This window comes from Microtus pennsylvanicus, chromosome 11 (assembly GCF_037038515.1).
Source record: "Microtus pennsylvanicus isolate mMicPen1 chromosome 11, mMicPen1.hap1, whole genome shotgun sequence".
NCBI classification, from domain to species: domain Eukaryota; kingdom Metazoa; phylum Chordata; class Mammalia; order Rodentia; family Cricetidae; genus Microtus; species Microtus pennsylvanicus.
Genome location: NC_134589.1, coordinates 54,782,995 through 54,800,432, shown reverse-complemented (window position 1 = coordinate 54,800,432; position 17,438 = coordinate 54,782,995). Strand labels below are relative to the sequence as shown.

The window sequence follows — 17,438 nt, the reverse complement described above, 5'->3', positions numbered from 1 at the left end:
AAGGACAAAAGTCTCCTTTGCTGAGAAGAGGCGGGGCTCTGAGGCAAGAGCAAGAAGACAAACCCCTCTGAACCACAGGGGTGACTAAGCCTTGGAAACCTAATAAACTGGAGACAGAGACTTTAGATGACCAAACCTGGAGGCTAGGCTAGGGACTGGGAATAGTCATGCCTGCTGTACACACTGAGCTCGTGGCACAGAAAGCAAACCTGCCATCCAGTGTACCAGCCACCCACACGATCACTTCCCTGGTTTTGAGCTTATCCCGTTGTATTTACCAGCCATTTGAGATTACCAATTCATGTCCTCCTTAAATATTAGCTAACGTGTATTAACTGTGGCCTAAGATCTGCATTTGATCCTCCACACTTAGAGAGTGATCACTAGTATTTTTATGAATAATATGCTTAAATTTTGTTTTTAATTTTAAGCATATTTTTGTCTTGAACTTCCTGAAGTGGGGGTCTCATTATTCAGCCAGACTGAACTTGAATGTATGATCATCCTGCCTAAACTTCCTGAGAGCTGGGATTGTAGGTATGCCCCACAATACCTGGGAAAATGTGCTGCATCTCAAGGCTGTACATTCTGGGGGTCATTTGGGGTTATCTATTCATGGGCTATGAGCTCTTCGGCTTGGTGATGGAGAGTGGCCAGCCTGAACTCAGGCAAGGGAGGCCTGCCTTCTTAGCTTTACTTGCAGTGAAGCCAGGACAACAAATTGGTTCTCAGCATCCTTGAGACTGGCACTTTCCTCCTGGCACATGGTGATATGGTAGACCACCTTGGATGGGGTGCAGACATTTTACAATTACCCGTGTCTCTGAGGAATGGGTTTGGAGGCTTGTCCATTTTAGCTAAACCACTGCTCAACATCAGAGGCTCTCCAAACAGCTCTTCTGGCTGTTCTTCTAGGCTGTGAATTGAATCATGTCTGCCAGCTTCATATAATGAAGTCCTAAACCTCAGAACCTTACAACGTGATCACATTTGGAAGTGCAGCCCTCGGAGACACAATTAATAAAGATGAGATTAAACTCCAGGTGAGTGCCCCCTCCATCCACAGAGTCACATGCACAGAAACAACACGAAGATGAAAGCAGAGGTCAACACGATGCCTCCTCCCAGGAATGGCAGAGAGGCTACCGATCAGCAGAAGCCATGAGAGGAAGGAACGGCTTCTCCTTGGAGCCATCCCTGACAATGCTATTCATAGACTTTCAGTCTCCACACTGGGAAACAACACACATCTGTCATTTAGGCCTCTGTCTTGGGCTTATTTATTGAAGCAGCAGCGGAGGGTGTCGTGCTGGTGAGTGAACCAATGAATTTCATCTCGGGGCACAGAGAGGTGAGTGTCTTTGCTAACACAGGGGGGCCCCAGCTGTTCTTGGTTGGGTCAGATGAGCTTTTCTTGCTAATGAGTTGTCCCAGATCCAGGGTGGGAACCCCGAGTATTTTCCATTACTTCATGCCTCTCTCTCTGCCTGGTCTTGACTTCTGCCTCCTCTCCCTAGCCCTCAGTCTTTTTTTCAAGCATCCCATCGGTCTCTCCCAGCTGTGCAAATACCTACACTGACTTAACACACAAGAGAGGCCACATCAGGGAACAGGATCAAAGAAGCCACCAGGAAGAGCGGAGGGGCAACTTGTGGTCTGGTCAGTCTACTGGTGCCTAGTTTGTCATGTGCAATGTGGCTGTGGCCGTAAGGAGAGAATGCCAAGCTGCAGAACCAGGAAGACAACGTGACCCACTCTTGGGAGGAAGGAAAGAGAGAGCTCTGAATCAGCAGGGCGATTACCCACTAACTGATGTCCCTGAGATCTGCATTCCCACGTGGTCCGTGGCTTCAAGTCTGCTCCTTTTGTTTGTAAATATGTCACAGTTTTCAACTAGAAATGAAGTGTGTGTGTGTGCGTGTGTGTGTGTGTGCGTGTGTGTGTGTGTGTGTGTGCGTGTGTGTGTGTGCGTGTGTGTGTGTGTGTGCGTGTGTGTGTGCGTGTGTGTGTGTGCGTGTGTGTGTGCGTGTGTGTGTGTGTGTGTGTGCGTGTGTGTGTGTGTGTATAAGACAGACAGAAAGAGGACACAAACAGAAACAGAAAATGGCACTCCAAGCTCTCTGTAACTGATAAAGCTCTCTGTGATTGAGGAATCTACATATGTAAACTAAATTAACCTCAGAATAAAAATATTTTTGAAAAAATTTTCAAGTTAGTGTAGATACAGATTTTTTTTTTGGACAGGTTGTCTCTGTGTAGCCCTGGCTGTCCTGGAACTCTCTCCACCAGACTTTTATTCTTGTCATCAACCCCTAGAGAACATAATATTACAAGCATGACCATGGCATAGATAATGTATTGGGTATTAGAAGTAATCTAGAGATGGTTTAAAGCAGTGATTCTCAACCTGTGGGTCATGACCCCTTTTGGGGGTAGAGTTAAATGATCCCATCACAGGGTTCACCTAAGACGATCAGAAAATACAAGTATTTGCATTACGATTCATAGCAGTAGCAAAGTGACAGTTACGGAGTAGCAATGAAAATAATTTTATGGTTGGGGACCCCACACTTAAGGAACTGCATTTAATGGCAGCAGCAATGGGAAAGTTGAGAACCTCCCAGGTATAGGGAGAATGCATGCAGATGCCATAAAAACACCGAGCCTATTTGTACAAGGGAATTGAGCTTTCCCCAGATTGTAGCACCGTCCATGGCTCTAGAACTCATGAGCACGGATATTGAGGGACATCTGTAGTGCTACAGCTGCTGTGGAGATGGAGCCAGGGTGTGCACTGAACAAAGCTGGCCAGAAACAGGGTCAGCATGGAACCAACTTCCTGTTACCAACTTCCTATGACACGGCATGCTAGGTAACAGGTCATTAACCAAGACCAAGGGATTTCCTAACATGTAGAAATTTTAGCACTACATGTAGAATTATTCACCCTACCTAGACGGCCACCCCCCCCCACACACACACACACAGAGAGAGAAAGAGAGAGGGAGGGAGAGAGAAAGACTCAGAAAGATGGGAACCTGTATACTGCTAGGTTGGCAGAAGGAGTCAGCCATGCCCCGCACAGCCGCAGCCACAGCAGAGGGGTCTACTTGCCATCATCACTCTTTGCCAATCTTCTCAAGAAGCTCAGTCAAAGCTGGGTGACAAAGTGGAAGAGCCCTGGCTTCCCCAGCAAGGAGGCATCCCACATGGGTGAATCGTCCCTGAGGATATAACAGGAGGGATGCAATACTGGTCCAGAGGCTTACTCCAGGTACTTCTGTCTTTGAGATGCTTCAATTTGGCTACGTGGCTTAGATCAAATCTTTTTATTTTTAAGATTTACCTATTTATTTGTGTATACAGTGTTCTGCCTGCATGTATGCCTGCAGGCCAGAAGAGGGCACCAGATCTCATTATAGATGGCTGTGAGCCACCATGTGGTTGATGGGAATTGAACTGAGGACCTCTGGAAGAGCAGGCAATGCTAACCACCTAGTCATCTCCCCAGCCCCGTTGAGTCAAATCTTAAGGTGCTTTGGATCCTGAAACCTTTGGCTTGTGTTGTGCCTCTACTCTCCTTCCCCAACACGCTTTCTGCAAGTTTCTCTTCCTTCAAAGCTTATTTTACACATAGAAAACTAAGTGAGCTAAATGAGAACCTCCTCTTTATTCTCATTCTTTGTGGAAGATGGGGAATAGAAATTATTTACTTTGTCTGGGAAAACGGAAGCTTGAAAAGGGTTGGTTCCTCATCTGAGGCTTCATCCTAAACGGGGACAGAGCCATGCTCACCTGTGTGGCTCTGCTGAGGGGATTGGGCTATGCATTTTTCTCATGTGATCTTCAGTTTGTTCATCTTGTAAGTAGCCACCATAAAAGAAAAAAAAACCTTACCTGTCATATTCACACATGCTCACAGTATCTGTATGGGCAGGTTGGCATCATCCACCACAAGAGGTAAAACAAGTAAAAAAAAAAACTAGTTGGTGTGGGAAACAGTCACTGGAGTGGGCAAAGATGTCTGGGCTCGTGCTTGGGAAGTGCCGTTGACTCTTACTGAATACAGTGAAGACAGAAGGGAGAGAATCTTCTCACCCTATCCTCTCCCCGTCTCCCCGTCTCCCCATCTGCTCTTATCTCTCCTGTCCATCATTTTAAGGAACTTACAGCCTTCAGAAATCGAGTAGAGAATCCAAAAGGCCAACACACTTCTGGCTAGTGTTGAAGAAGCGACCATTCCAGCACCATTTCCAGATCTACAGGTGTCAAGCGGCTCCTATCCATATGCGGGAGGCGCGACAGGAGTGAGAGAGATAACGGGGGGATTCAATAATTTAGGATTCATTATAAATACATAGGAGCCAGGCAGTGGTGACATATGCCTTTAATCCCAATACTCAGGAAGCAGAGTCAAGAGGATCTCTGTGGAGTTCTAGCCCAACCTGGTCTACAGAGTGAGCTCCAGGACAGCCAAGACTACCCAGAGAAACCCTTTCTCAAAAAAAAAAAAAAATGAATAAATAAATAAAAATAAAATAAAAAATTAAAAAGTAAGTAAAACAGAACAAAAATCCCACACATGAACAAAGAACAAATGTAATTAATTTCTAAATCCCTCCTTTTCCCACCAGGAACAAACAGCAGGGCGGAAATCACGGAAAAAGGCAAGCCCTGCACTCTCGCAGTAGGTGCGGACTCCATTCTCAGGAATTCAGGGCCTTCAGGCTGGCCGAGTCTCACATCAGAGAACAGGGGAGGCATCCTCTTCCAGGGTCACAGGACCTCTGCCTGCAAATCCACCTGAGGCTCACTTCCCAGCTACATAGCCTTGCTGATCCCAGCCAGCGCCAGTCCAATCAGCAGCGATGTCATATTGTTTGGGCTGGGATCATTCCTGAACCGTGAAACAGTTAAGAAATATCCTGCCCCACTGGCTGCCAGGCTCATAAAGGTGGACCCACGTGGACTTCCTCCTTGTTCCAAGACGCACCAGCTCATGCATTTGCTCACACCCACGGGGAGAGACAACACAGGACTGCCACCTCCCATGCAAATCAGCCCCAGGAGCGCAGCTGGACTCCTCCCGCTGCTCCTGGGCAATGCTCCTGGGCAGACCTTGTACAAGATGCCATCTCGGGCGCTGTGTATTTTTCCTCATTGTGGCTCTTTTGAGCGACGCAGTGGGCCTGGTCCTTTTGCTGGTGGGGATCTTCGCCACACTCAACTACTGGGACTTCTTCGTCTACACAGGGGCTCTGATCCTGGCCCTGAGCCTCCTGTTCTGGCTTGCCTGGTATTCCTTCAATATTGAGGTGCCTCTTGAGAAGCTGGACTTCTAGTGTGGCCACGGACAAGAGAGATGCAGGTGGCTTATGCAGCTAGGAACCTGGAGCCACCTGGACATGAAGCCCCCCACACACACACCGAATGCCCGGCTGGGACAAGGTGAGTGCGCACAAGACCTGCCTAGCAAGGGGGTAAAGGAGGCTCAGACAGGCATGGGCAAGCCAGGATGGCATGGGCAGGTGGGTGGATGACTGAGCCTCAGCTGAGGATTCTGTATGTCTAGGCTCACGTTAATGTTGTGATGGACAAGTCAGGACAACGTGGAATGGATGCTTTCTCTTTAGGGATCATTTTCTCTATGTTCTTTCTTCTTCTAGCAGGCCCCAATGATTCCACTTCTCTCTCTCTCTCTCTCTCTCTCTCTCTCTCTCTCTCTCTCTCTCTCTCTCTCACACACACACACACACACACACACACACACACACACACGACCTTTATCTTTTCAGTATAGAACATGGGAGAAAAGAGCTCGTCTTGACTCCCCGTTGTACGGAGGGGTCAGGGGATGGCTCTAGATTGAGGAAAGTATGGAAAGTTCCCCCAGCAGCTGCTAATAGCCTTGTGTGCCTGAGGGGGTGTGAGCTGGGCTGTGTGGGAGCAAGCAGAGCAGAACCATCCCAGAATGGCCTTTCTCTTGCGCTTCCTTCCTGCACCTGACATCAGGTGGGACAGAGTCTGCTTCCCTCAGAAGTGCCCCTTCCATGCTCCTCACAAAGACTAATACATAGAACAAACACGTGTGCCTAGACCAGCCTCAGAGGTCCTGAAGTCTAAAAACTGGCTTTGAGCTTTCACTGCCCAAGTCATATGTCGCAGCTAGGCAAGTGGCTCACTTGACTGCGTGGAACAACATAAGAGCTACCTGTAAGATTTGGACACAGAAGTGAAACCAGAAAACAACACTGGGCTGGACATTACCACCCAGAGTCAGATGGCAGCTCTTCCCAGAGGTGCAGCTTGACACTCCCTTTTGATTAGGAGGTGAGGGAGCAAAGGTCATTGCTGAGATGGAGGAAGGAAATAATGATTCTCTCTTTTATTGGAGTCTATATTTGGCCCCAGAGCTGTGAGAATAGAGCAGAGTGTGGAGTCAAAGGTAAATGAGAAGAGAAAGGAGACATCAGAACCCCAGGATCTAAACCAGTAGATGAGAAGAGATAGGAGACATCAGAACCCCCAGGATCCACACCAGTAGATGAGAAGAGAAAGGAGACACCAGAATCCCCCAGGATTCACACCGGGCTTCCACATCCCTTAACTGGGTGACTTTGGGTAGAGGCTTGGGTAGAGCCTCTGCATTTTTCACCTTAGAAATGAGGATACTATTCTCTGCTCTCACTAACTAGGCCAGAAAGTGGTACGGCAGGAGTGGCATTTTGCAAAAGATTGGGTTCATATGAGTGTTAAATGTTGTTGCTAAACATTCAAGCCCGCCTGGAATCCAAACCTGGAGTTCATGGTTGTCCTTCAGAGTTGGACAGGCTAAGAATCAGTTCGTGTTTTCTATCATGAAGCTTTAGAGCAAGGAAGGTTCCAGTTTGCCTGCTGTACCTTGGGAATGAGTCAGGCAAGGAGATAAGGTACCAGAGATGCTGTTAAGATCAGGTCAGGGAGTTCACTGTCAGGAGAGAGGGACAGGCATTGGCCACACAGTCAAACTAGCCACAGTGCAGTAACAAAGTGAGCTGAGGACTAGGAAGGATGGGGGCATCCAACAGAAACGAACCTGGAAGGTGGAGCCACAGGCTTCCTGGGGGTGGTAGCAGGCTGAGCACCCAGGAAAGGGGAGTTTGATTAGGAGAGGGAATAAATTTGGCAAGGTTCTAAAAGGAGCAAGAAGGCAGAAGGATGAAGAGTAAGGGCTGAGGAGGTGGAGCGTGCAGCAGGTAAAGGCTCAGTCTGGCCCAGACTCCAAGGGCCTTCTTAAGCATGTTGGTCATGCCTCTAATCGAAGTAAGGTATCAGTGGATTTTTATGAGCAGGGGTTTGTCTTGATTCAACTGAATCTGTCTCCAAAAGGTTATCCTAGCCACAACATACAAGGTGATAAGAATTTGTGCCAGAGTTTTGACATGTCCAGCACTGGGTTCCTTGTCCTATGTCCAACAGAAGTGTAATAATCCCAGACCAGAGAGAAGACTCAGTAGGAAAAGGCACCTGTTGCTAAGTCTGATGATCTGAGTTCAACCACAGAGACCCATATGCTTGAAGGGGAATTCTGACCCTTGTAAGTTGTCCTTTGACCTCTACATCTGCACCAAGGCATGTTTTCACACTTGCTAACACACACACACACACACACACACACACACACACACACTAAATAATATAGTTTCAAATTTATTTTTAGGTAATTCATTAATTTTTATCTTAAGTGCATTGGTGTTTTGCTTGCATTTATGTCTGTGTGAGGATGTCAGATCTTGGAGTTACAGACAGCTGTTAGCTTTCATGTGGGTGTTGGGAATTGAACCCAGGTCCTCTGGAAGAGCAGTCAGTGTTCTTAATCACTGAGCCATCTCTCCAGCCCACCCCAAATTTATTTTTTAAAATTGAGTTCAATAGCCAAGACAGGGCTGAAGTTCTATACTATTTGCCTTGAATCCTGTGTTGTTTCTTCCTATCTGTGTGACCTAGGGAAAGTTACCTTCCTTCCGCAAAACTGTCTCCAAGTCTGTACAGTGGAGATGGGAGATAGAATCCTTAGGAATGACCTCGACCTCAAAGGGTGTTGCTGGTAGTGGTTAAGCAAGGCAAAGGAGGCCTCTGCCATCATGCTGATGGCTGGCATGGGGCAGTGGACAGTAGGGGAACCTTCCTTTCCGATAGACACTCCTGAAAGATTAGGACCAGTTCTGCCTCTGTGAGGCTGGTGCAGGAACCAGGGCCTCAGGCATGTTAGGCAAAAAAGCAGCATTCCCCAGTGTTAGCATTCCAGCATCTGTACTGGCCTGCTCTTGGCTGCATCCTGCCCCGGCAAGATACGTCCTCAGCTGTAGCCACTAAGAGCACCTCCTGTGCACATTCACTACTCTCCCTTTTGAAAGAGCCCTGTCCACCTCCCATCTCTCTCAGTCTCTGTTTCTCCCTCCCCTTCTCTCTCTGCCTCTCTCTTCTCTTCTGTTGCTGCTGTCCCCAGAGACCAGTCTTGCGGCTCCCCTTTCCTCTGTTTACGCTCCCTTTCCCGTAATAAAAACCCTTCCACATGAACTCTGTCTCAAACACCTTTCTCTCACACACCACTTTTTTTTTTATTACAACACCCAGTGTGATCAATGCTTAAGGCAGTGCATGGTGTTAAGAGGGTGTTTTGGTTTTCCGACTTTTGTTTTGTGTGGGTAGCAATGGGAGTGGATGCTGGCAGGTTTTGACTCAGGCTCATCTGGATTTTCAGATTTGGGGCTACCCAGTGTCTTCTCCATGGAGCACAAGTCATTCCAAGAGCACTTTCACTTTTCCGTCCTTCAAAGTCTGTATATAGGAGGCCTTCAAAGCCACCAGGTCACCAGTGACCTTTCTCTCCATCCCTGCAATAGAGCAGTACCGAGTAAGAGCATAGCCTTTCTGCTCTTTTATGACCTTGGACAAGTCATTGTCCTTCCCTTTGCAATGAATCTTTGATCAAGTAGTGCAAGTCAAAGATCCCCAGAGGGACCAGGAGTTTAAGGCAGAGTGAGAGAACAGGAATCCAGAGCCCCAGTCCACACGGTCTTCTCATCTAGGACGCTGGTTCTTCAGTAGTTTACCACTGAACTTGCATAGGAAGTAGTGTTTTCCTTGAACATTTCCTCCGGTGCCCAGCACCACCTCTCCAAGACCTTTGCTGTCAATTCCCTTGCATTCTGCAACCTTTGGCCTCAGTATAATCACCAACTTTATTTATGATTTATGGCAATTGTAACTGGTTTAGCCAGTTCTCAGCTTTCAGAGTGGGGTCCGGGGAAAAGAAACAGATTCCTGAGTTCAGAGGCCAAGGCCACATCACCTCCCACATCTTTGGGAGACTGGTGAGATGAAGTTGATAGGACCTGATCCACCCTGCCCCAGGGCTAAGAGATCACATTCCTGGTCTGCTGCAAGGCAGAGCGGTGGCCTGGCTGCTCTGCCAACCCTTAGCCTGCAACCTGTCTCTTCTCCAGAGGCAGGGGGGCAGTTGGTGCTAAACCTCAAAGGCTGTTTCAAAATGACTGGAATGACTGGCTTGTTTTTATAGCCCAACTGTGTACAAAGTGAGACCTCCTTGTTTTGATTTTTATCTCTTGGCCACTGTGCTTCCAGATTGTTTGCTCCCTGGTTGGTTTTTTTTGTTTGTTCATTTGTTTTTTTTTTTTTAATTTCTTGGGCATGTCCCATAAAGATAAGTCCCCAGGAAAAGTCAGGTGAAGACTATTGTCTATTTGCAAGTAGGATAAGATAATTTCCACCCCAAATACACACACACACACACACGCACACGCATACACACACTCTCTTGCCTTTTCATTCACTTCCAACACATATTCTACCACTTAGCAGTACACTAAACATACATGCTCCCAGATTGCCTCCTTCACCATATTGACATATGAATATACTAGACGCACATAGATACATTCCTTCCTCACTGTACACAAATGTCCTATGGCCTCCGTCACACTTACTCACACCCATCGTGGAACTATCACCCGCACTTGCTGCTCTGCCATCAAGGCCGAAAGGTATACAAGGCTCAAGGCCGGGAGCCCTGGAAAGTGAAACTTGTTCCTCTGCATTGGCTTCTCAAGCAGGTACTTTCTCTCCTCTGCCCAAGCTACTGCTTTGTCTGCTCAAAGGTTAGCTGTGTAAAAGGGCACCCACAATTGCTCAGCAAGTCCATGCCCAGAACAGACACAGTACTGGGACTGTGTGAACAGCCAAGCATCTCTTAAGTCCCCCCAGGGATTTCTAATCTGAGGGGAGAGGTATTGCAAGTACACACTGCTTCCTGGAAGAACCCAGGAAAGTGCGGTCTGGGAGATAAGCCCAACCTTGTTCAGGCTCTGAAAGCTGGAGAGAGAGGAGCAGAGCCCCTAACTGAAAACAAGGGTCATGCATCCAACCACAGGGAGATTCAGATGTCTGGCCCAGCCCTGAGAAACAAATACAAATTTGACAGCTAGAGATGGCATAGGCAAGATTAGCCTGAAAAGAGAGAGCCTCAGAGACTAAAACATATAGGGATCTCTGAGTAGGTTAAATAAATGTTTTGGACTTAGGAGTCTTCCATGTAGTCCATCCAGGACTCTTAACACTAAGTGGGGCTTCTGATGCTTGATGTGAGTGGCGATATTGTCATTAGAGATTGGGGAATGGTCATTTCCCCCATCCTTTGGGAAGAGTAACTCGACAGTGTGAATGCAATGAGTTAGGAGATGGGGGGAACACCCCAGAGTGCAAGGGTTCAGTAAGAAAAGTTTGGAGAGAAATGATGGCTCTGAGAAGGGAGTTGGGAGAGCACAGAGACATCCTAACAGAAGGGACCGTCTTGCTCGGCTGCTGGGGGATGCGGTAGCAAAGGCTCAGAAAGTATCACCATTCCTGTGACAAGAGAGGTCAGGAGAAGCCATGTTTGACTAAAGTGATGCATTTTTCCCTCAAGCCTGCAGAGTTTGAGCAAATGGAGTGTAGGAGCAAAACTACTCAACTGGGGTTGAGTGTGTGTATTGCTTAACTCAGAAAAGAGATCCGACGTGGAGCTGGAGGCAGGGTTAAAGGTATGACTGCTGATGAGATTGTAAGGGGAGAAGAGGCTTGGGGGAAAGGGGATACTACAGACTCTGTGGGAGAATGGAGGTGTGGGAGGAACACTAAGACTCCAGGCCAGGCTCCAAGGTACTGCAGTTATTCCATTTTACCATACTATCAATGCTTTGAGAAAAGTATCATGGGCCTCCTCCTCTTCTTCCTTCTCCTCCTCCTCATTACTATCACCACCATCATCATCATGGTCATCACTGGTCCCCTTCCCAGATAAGGATGACAAGGTGCATAGTGACTAGCCTGCTGAGCAATGCAATAGAGCTAAACTGTGAAGCCCTCTGCATCTGCGTTAGCTCATACTCTTTCTACATGACTGGGCATCGGCAGGTATGGCCTCTGGCCAAATCGGGCCTGCCTCTTACTTTTGTAAGTAAAGCTTCATTGACTCTCAGTTAGTTCTTTGACTTCTGGTATTACCCCTGGCTGTTTTATGGGATAGTAGAAGGGTTGAATAGTTTAAACTATTAACTACCTGGCTGTAAGCAGAGGCTGCTTGTTCATTTCTGGCCTCCCAGACCGGAAATAATCACACAGAAACTGTATTAATTAAGACTCTGCTGGGCCAATAACTTAGGCATATTTCTAGCTAGCTCTTATATCTTAGATTAACCCATCTCTATCAACCTGTGCATCACCATGAGGTCTTGGCCTACCAGCAAGATTCCAGCAGGCTCCCGTGGGTGTCTTTCTCCTTGGCAGCTATATAACATCTTCCTGACTCTGTCTTCTTTCCACCTTTATCTGCTTGGAATTTCCACCCTGCCCTATTCTGCACTGCAATAGGCCCAAAGTAGCTTCTTTATCAACCAGTGGTATTCACAGCATGCAGAGGCGAATCCCACATCACCTAGCCCTTTATAAAAAAGTATGCCCAGTGTCTGGCCCAGTCACTGATGCTTCCCATGCGAGGCAAGGTCAGAGCTATGGGCCATGCCTGCACTTAGAGGATGGGATGGGGAATGTTGCTTGGGTAGTCCAAGTGGAGTTCCCAGTAATAATTAGGGAGCATCACAATGAAGGTGGCAAAGAGGACAAAGGAAGACCTGATATCCAGCATGGAGGACTGGCCATGGTACATTTCAGAGCTACCGAGAATGTTGAAGTCTCAAGAAAGGTGACCAGTCTCAGCAATGAGCCTTTATCAGTAAACAGTTGGGAAAGACCAGATGAGTGCTCCTTCTGGAGTGGCTGTTGAGATGCACAAGGCCTGGGTACAGGGCAGTCTTCCAAGTGTTTGGTGATGGGATTGAAGAGGCAGGACAATGGCCTGATGGAGTAGGATTCCCTTAGAGGGGATGGATATAGAAAACTGAATGAGACGGTGGACAGAGGACAGAAAGGGGGTGGAGAGGACTACACAAAGATGAACCTCTGGAAATGCGGGAGGGTGAAGAATCAAAAGCCCAAGACAAAGCATGAGCTTTGTCTTGAAGGAGTTAATATTTGATAAGTACCTTTTATGTAAGCATCTGAATCAATTGCTTATTTTCATCGCTTCCAAGTCAGAATAAAGGACTCAAACCTCCATTTGGTAGATGGAAGAAATCCAGGTCTCTGATTTGTTTTCAGTAGCCCAATAAAATTTGGTGGGTGTTGAGGGACTTGGGCACTGGGACTTAGACCCAAGCGTGGCCATTGAATCTCATCTATTTTTGTCCAGCACGGGTCTGTCTAGCACAGAAGAAGTAAATCAAGATGTGCTCTCTTTGCAGCGCATCCTCTGGTAGTATCCAAGAGCAACCCAGATGCTGCCGTGATGAAGCCTTCACATCACCCACAAGGGTAGCCACAAATGACCGTGACAACAGGGCCCTATCTGGAGCCCAAGCATCCTGCACCAACCCACTGAGGCTGCTGTCACCATTCTAGAAGTTTGTGAGGGACTGAGAAACCATGAAGTTCCGCCCGCAGGGCTTTTATAGGAACCATTCTGTGACAGACTTCGATACCGAGGAAGCCTCTGGCCAAAGTTCTTTCAAAGAACTGCCCATTGGAATCAAGCGCAGACACCCGGCCAGGGTCTCCCATGAACATGCATTACGTAAGACTGCTGACATGTCCCTTTGATGGTCACTGGACTCCGAGCCCCTGGCTCCCCTTCATCCCACCACTCAGCAGACACACGGGATACTGAATCATGAATGCACAGCTAAAGTGCATGCCAGGGGACTCTTTATACGGATGAGTATGCTGGCACTGCTCACACAGGCCCACCTAGGTGCAGAGAGAGCCAGGCCATGGGGCTGCTCACATTGAGCTTCAGGTCTACCGAAACCTTCAGGCATTTTATTTTGACAAGTGCTCTAGGCTTCTTCTGTGATGTCTGTGTGTTGTTCATGACTTCAAAGACAAGACTGTATTTCTAAGTACATGTAATCCAATAGAGCCTGACCGCAGTATCTCATGAAGACCACTATTCCTGGGCCGAATGGAGAGATGTGCTCTGTTTGGTAACCCAGGCTGACCTGCTCCACTAATTTATGTTTCCCATGGTCTGATTTTGCACTTTGTATTTATATTATGCCCTAAATGTACATGTTTCCTTTAAATTGTCCCATAGCTTTCATGGTATGGGTCAGTTGCCTAAATAAAGACGTGGATACACGGGTATGTTGTTATGTGACATGATGTTGATTCTGAGTCTGCACGATGGCAAACCATTCCCGTCCCCTCAGTTTTAGAGCACTGCCTTCCCATTTATTTACCTCAGAAGTCTACTGTGAGTGCAATGCTCACTGAAGGGAACACACAGAGCACAGGGTTTAGCCCTGACCCATGGATTCTTCTGGCTTCTCTGGGCTCAGCTAGCAGCTTGGCTTCTTAGTTCAAGGATGGATTCAGAAACCTGAACAGACATGATGAAAGAACATTCCAGTAAAAAGAAAGATTGTCCTTCTATCCAGAACCTTCCTTGACCTCCTTTATTCGTGACCCTATCAATTGTATGAGGTGGAAATTTGTGTGTGGGAGCTGACCTCATACCCAGAAGAGACCACCTCTTACCTGAGGTCCTGCTATCATCACAGTAAGAAATAGGGCAAGTAATCAAAGTCCTTAGGAAGACACTATGCTGGAGTCCCAGCAGCTTGTCTTCCTGCGGCCAGCACAGTTGGGTGTTTTGTTTGTTATTGTTATTGCTGCTGCTGCTGCTGCTCTTATTTAATTCCAGAAATGGAGCCAGTCTCCGTTTCTTTGACTAGATACCAAATGCAGTCTCTGACTCTCGCTCAACGAGAGCCTCATCTGCGCTCACAGAGAAACACTAGGCTCCCGCTCAGCCCAGAGCATATGTCCACACCAAAGAAAGACAGAGCTGAGATTCCCACCTCACACAAAGCCCGCACTGCAGGGTCCCGGGTGCTATTTGAACTCTTTTTTCCCCCTCTTGCTCCTAGTCTGAGAATAGCAAGATGAAGACTGTTGGGTGCATACATACATCTTGGATCTACTTAGAAGACATTAACTTGAATCATCTTCCCAGTTAGCAGATGCTTTTACAGGATGGAGCATCTGACCATGGACTTGGGCAGCGAGTGCCCAGCAATCTGTGATAAGGTTATCCCTCTAGCCCTTCAAGGACTATCATAGAAGGAAATGTTGACTCACAGAGAATGAGCTCCTGGAATTTATCAGTTATCTTGTTGCTACCTTTGAGAGCAACAGCGGGCAAAGGAACGCACCCACAGGGCATATGGAAACTGGGGGAATCTCCTCTGCAGCAAAGCTCAGTCCACAGCTGCACATCTGCAGGGGCAAAGCTCGGAGACTCCTTAAGGTACAAATGCTCAGGTGCAAAGGCTAAAGGAGACTGTGGAGCCACGCTCCCTCAACAGTCAGGAATCTTCTTGAACGCAGCTTCAAATTCAGCGAGTGTAGAGAGCATCTAAGACTCTGCCTTCCTAGTAAAACTTTGGGTGTTTCCTCTTGCCATTAGTGCCCATGACACACGGAGGAGATCCCCAAGACCCTAGTCACCTTGCAGAGAGGGAAACCCACATGTGAGGCAGTTCTCCCAAGTTCAAGCTGTTGAAAGTGGCAAATCTAAGTTTGCAGGCTCTATACTGTCAATTAAGTACTCTCTTCCCTTTGGGAGTGGTTGGCTGGCTTCTCCCCAGTCACGAAGAGCCTCAGGCCAGGGGAACTGAGGCAGACTCCTGCTGCAAGCCAGTCACACCTCAGGCACCAACCTAGCTGTGCTTTGCCCCAGGGAATGAGAAGGACGCCACACTGTTCTGTGTCACCCCAGATGCCAGAATGCTGAATGCAGAGGTGTTCATCATGTGGTCAGATTAAGCCAAGTTAGGTCTGATCTGCCTCCATCTTGGTTCTTCTCATCACTGCTCACACAACAGTAGGTTCCTAGGGAGGGCAGCTGGGTTTTCCCATGCACCTAGAATCAGTAGCCCCTGCCTACACACACTTGGTAGGTGTTCTTCATCACAGAGCCCACAAAGCCTTGGACATTCTAGAGGGAAAGATGGTTCACTCCCAACCAGTTACCTCCAAGTGCCCTAGATTCAACTCATTTCTCAGTGAAATTACGTAGGTGGGAATAGGGAAGCTCCCCATGGCTAGCGTGCAAATTGACTGGGCTATGGTTGAGGTGGGTTCAGAAATGTTATCTGCATGAAGGGTCAAAGAGCCCGGCTAAAGGCCAACCCCGAGGGCAATAGAGCTGGAAAGACAAGCATGAGTGTTTAAGGAAACAGACATTTTCTGAGTTTGCTCTGCTTCCTCCCGCATCAAGGATCTATGTTTATTCTCTGAGGATGTTACTGGGTCCTCATCCAGCACATGCTTGGGTTGTATCGGTTCAGGAGACATAGTGATCACCTGGCAGAGAAACGAAGCAGTAAGTGCCAACTAGCAGATAGCTAAATCTGTTCACGTGTTGGAGAGTCTGTTCCAAGACTCCCACAACTTTCCTGGCAGGGTAGGGACACCAGGCTAGAGGCCAGCCAGAAAAACAAAGGTGGTAGCCAAACTGCCTTTGTCAGAGACACCGGGATGGGAAGCTCAGAATCCCAGCATCTGGCTATGGGTCTAAGATGCCCAAGTTTGCCCTGTGAAAAAGCTCTCTATGCGTATACGAGCGCTGAATAAATGGATTCCCGGGGTGGTGCCTGTCTGCTGTGGGATATATTGATCACACATTGACACTCCCAAGGCTCCCCAATATAGTTATATCTTGAATGGGGAGTAGAACCGACTGGAATTGGCCATAGAGAAGGCAGCAATTTGGATAGAGAAGCCACACAGGAAGGAAAGGGTGGGGCCTGGAGTTTGAGCTTCGTCTTGGTTCTGGGACGAGGAAGAAGGTGTGTCTGTTGAGGTGTCTCTGGCCAAAAAGCAAGGTCAGCTAGTTGCTACTCAGCCTCTCTGAGCTAGCAGGTTTTTACCCCAACCTTTGACTCCTAAGTCTTATTGATAAATAGAATGATAGAAACTTAACTTAAACCTACATATATGGTGGCCGTGGCAGAGCTGAAGGCCATGGGACTGAAAGCTCCACCAGGTCATGGCCTGAGTGGCTGACGGGGCACTGACTGAGGGACCGTGAGATCATAGGTTATAATTAAAATATCAGAAGATTCAGGTGCATCTGCAAAGCCTCCAGAAAGACATCACCTGTCTCTGGTTTTACAGCCCTAAACCCTTGTATTTATATTCACTTTAATGCAACCAGTAGTAATAGCTGGCCACAGCCCACCCAGGTTCCAGACACTGGAAGTTTCTTCAGCATTTGAAGTTGGTAACTTCTGGGGGTAAGGAGGATCCATTCTGTCCCTGCCCCTGCCATGCGCTGTGGTCCACAGCATGCTGTCTCCAAACTCCCTAAATCAGCAAAGAAAAATAAGTAGATATAGCCAGGGCATTGTTCCTGCCTTCCTTCCTAGCTCTTTTCCCAAACCAGTTGCTTCAGCACTAGCCCAGTCCTCAGAAACCTTTTTCTTCTTTACTCTTCTTCCCTTGTTCCCAAGACCCTGGTCTATTCCATAGTGAGGAGCCCCAGACAATATCCACTAGGGAATACCCCATGTATTGGCTCCGATGGCCTCCCACTCCCGAGCCCATCTTAGCCACCAGTCCTCCCCTTCCATCAGCCTCCTACCCTATGGCTGTCTTTCCCGGAGGACACACCCACATTCCTGGCTCAAGGCACTTGGAGGCTTGACTCTTGCCCTGCTTGGAGCCTATCATCTGAGGAAGACTCCAGGGCCACAATCCTCAGCTCTTGGCCTCTGAAGCTACCTAGGAATACTTAAGTAGTCCCTCTCAAAGTACAGTCAGAGGACCTGCAGCAGCTGCCT

At 47.8% G+C, this 17,438-nt stretch overlaps 1 protein-coding gene across 1 annotated transcript; it reads left to right on the top strand.

Moving 5' to 3' along the window:
- The first annotated feature begins 4,980 nt into the window (after nt 1–4,980).
- On the top strand, nt 4,981–13,750 carry Tmem238l (transmembrane protein 238 like). Its single transcript, XM_075989581.1, has 2 exons — nt 4,981–5,448; nt 12,840–13,750. The coding sequence occupies exon 1, from the start codon at nt 5,103–5,105 to the stop codon at nt 5,340–5,342; it is 240 nt and encodes a 79-aa protein (XP_075845696.1). The 5' UTR covers nt 4,981–5,102; the 3' UTR covers nt 5,343–5,448; nt 12,840–13,750.
- The last annotated feature ends 3,688 nt before the right edge of the window (nt 13,751–17,438 follow it).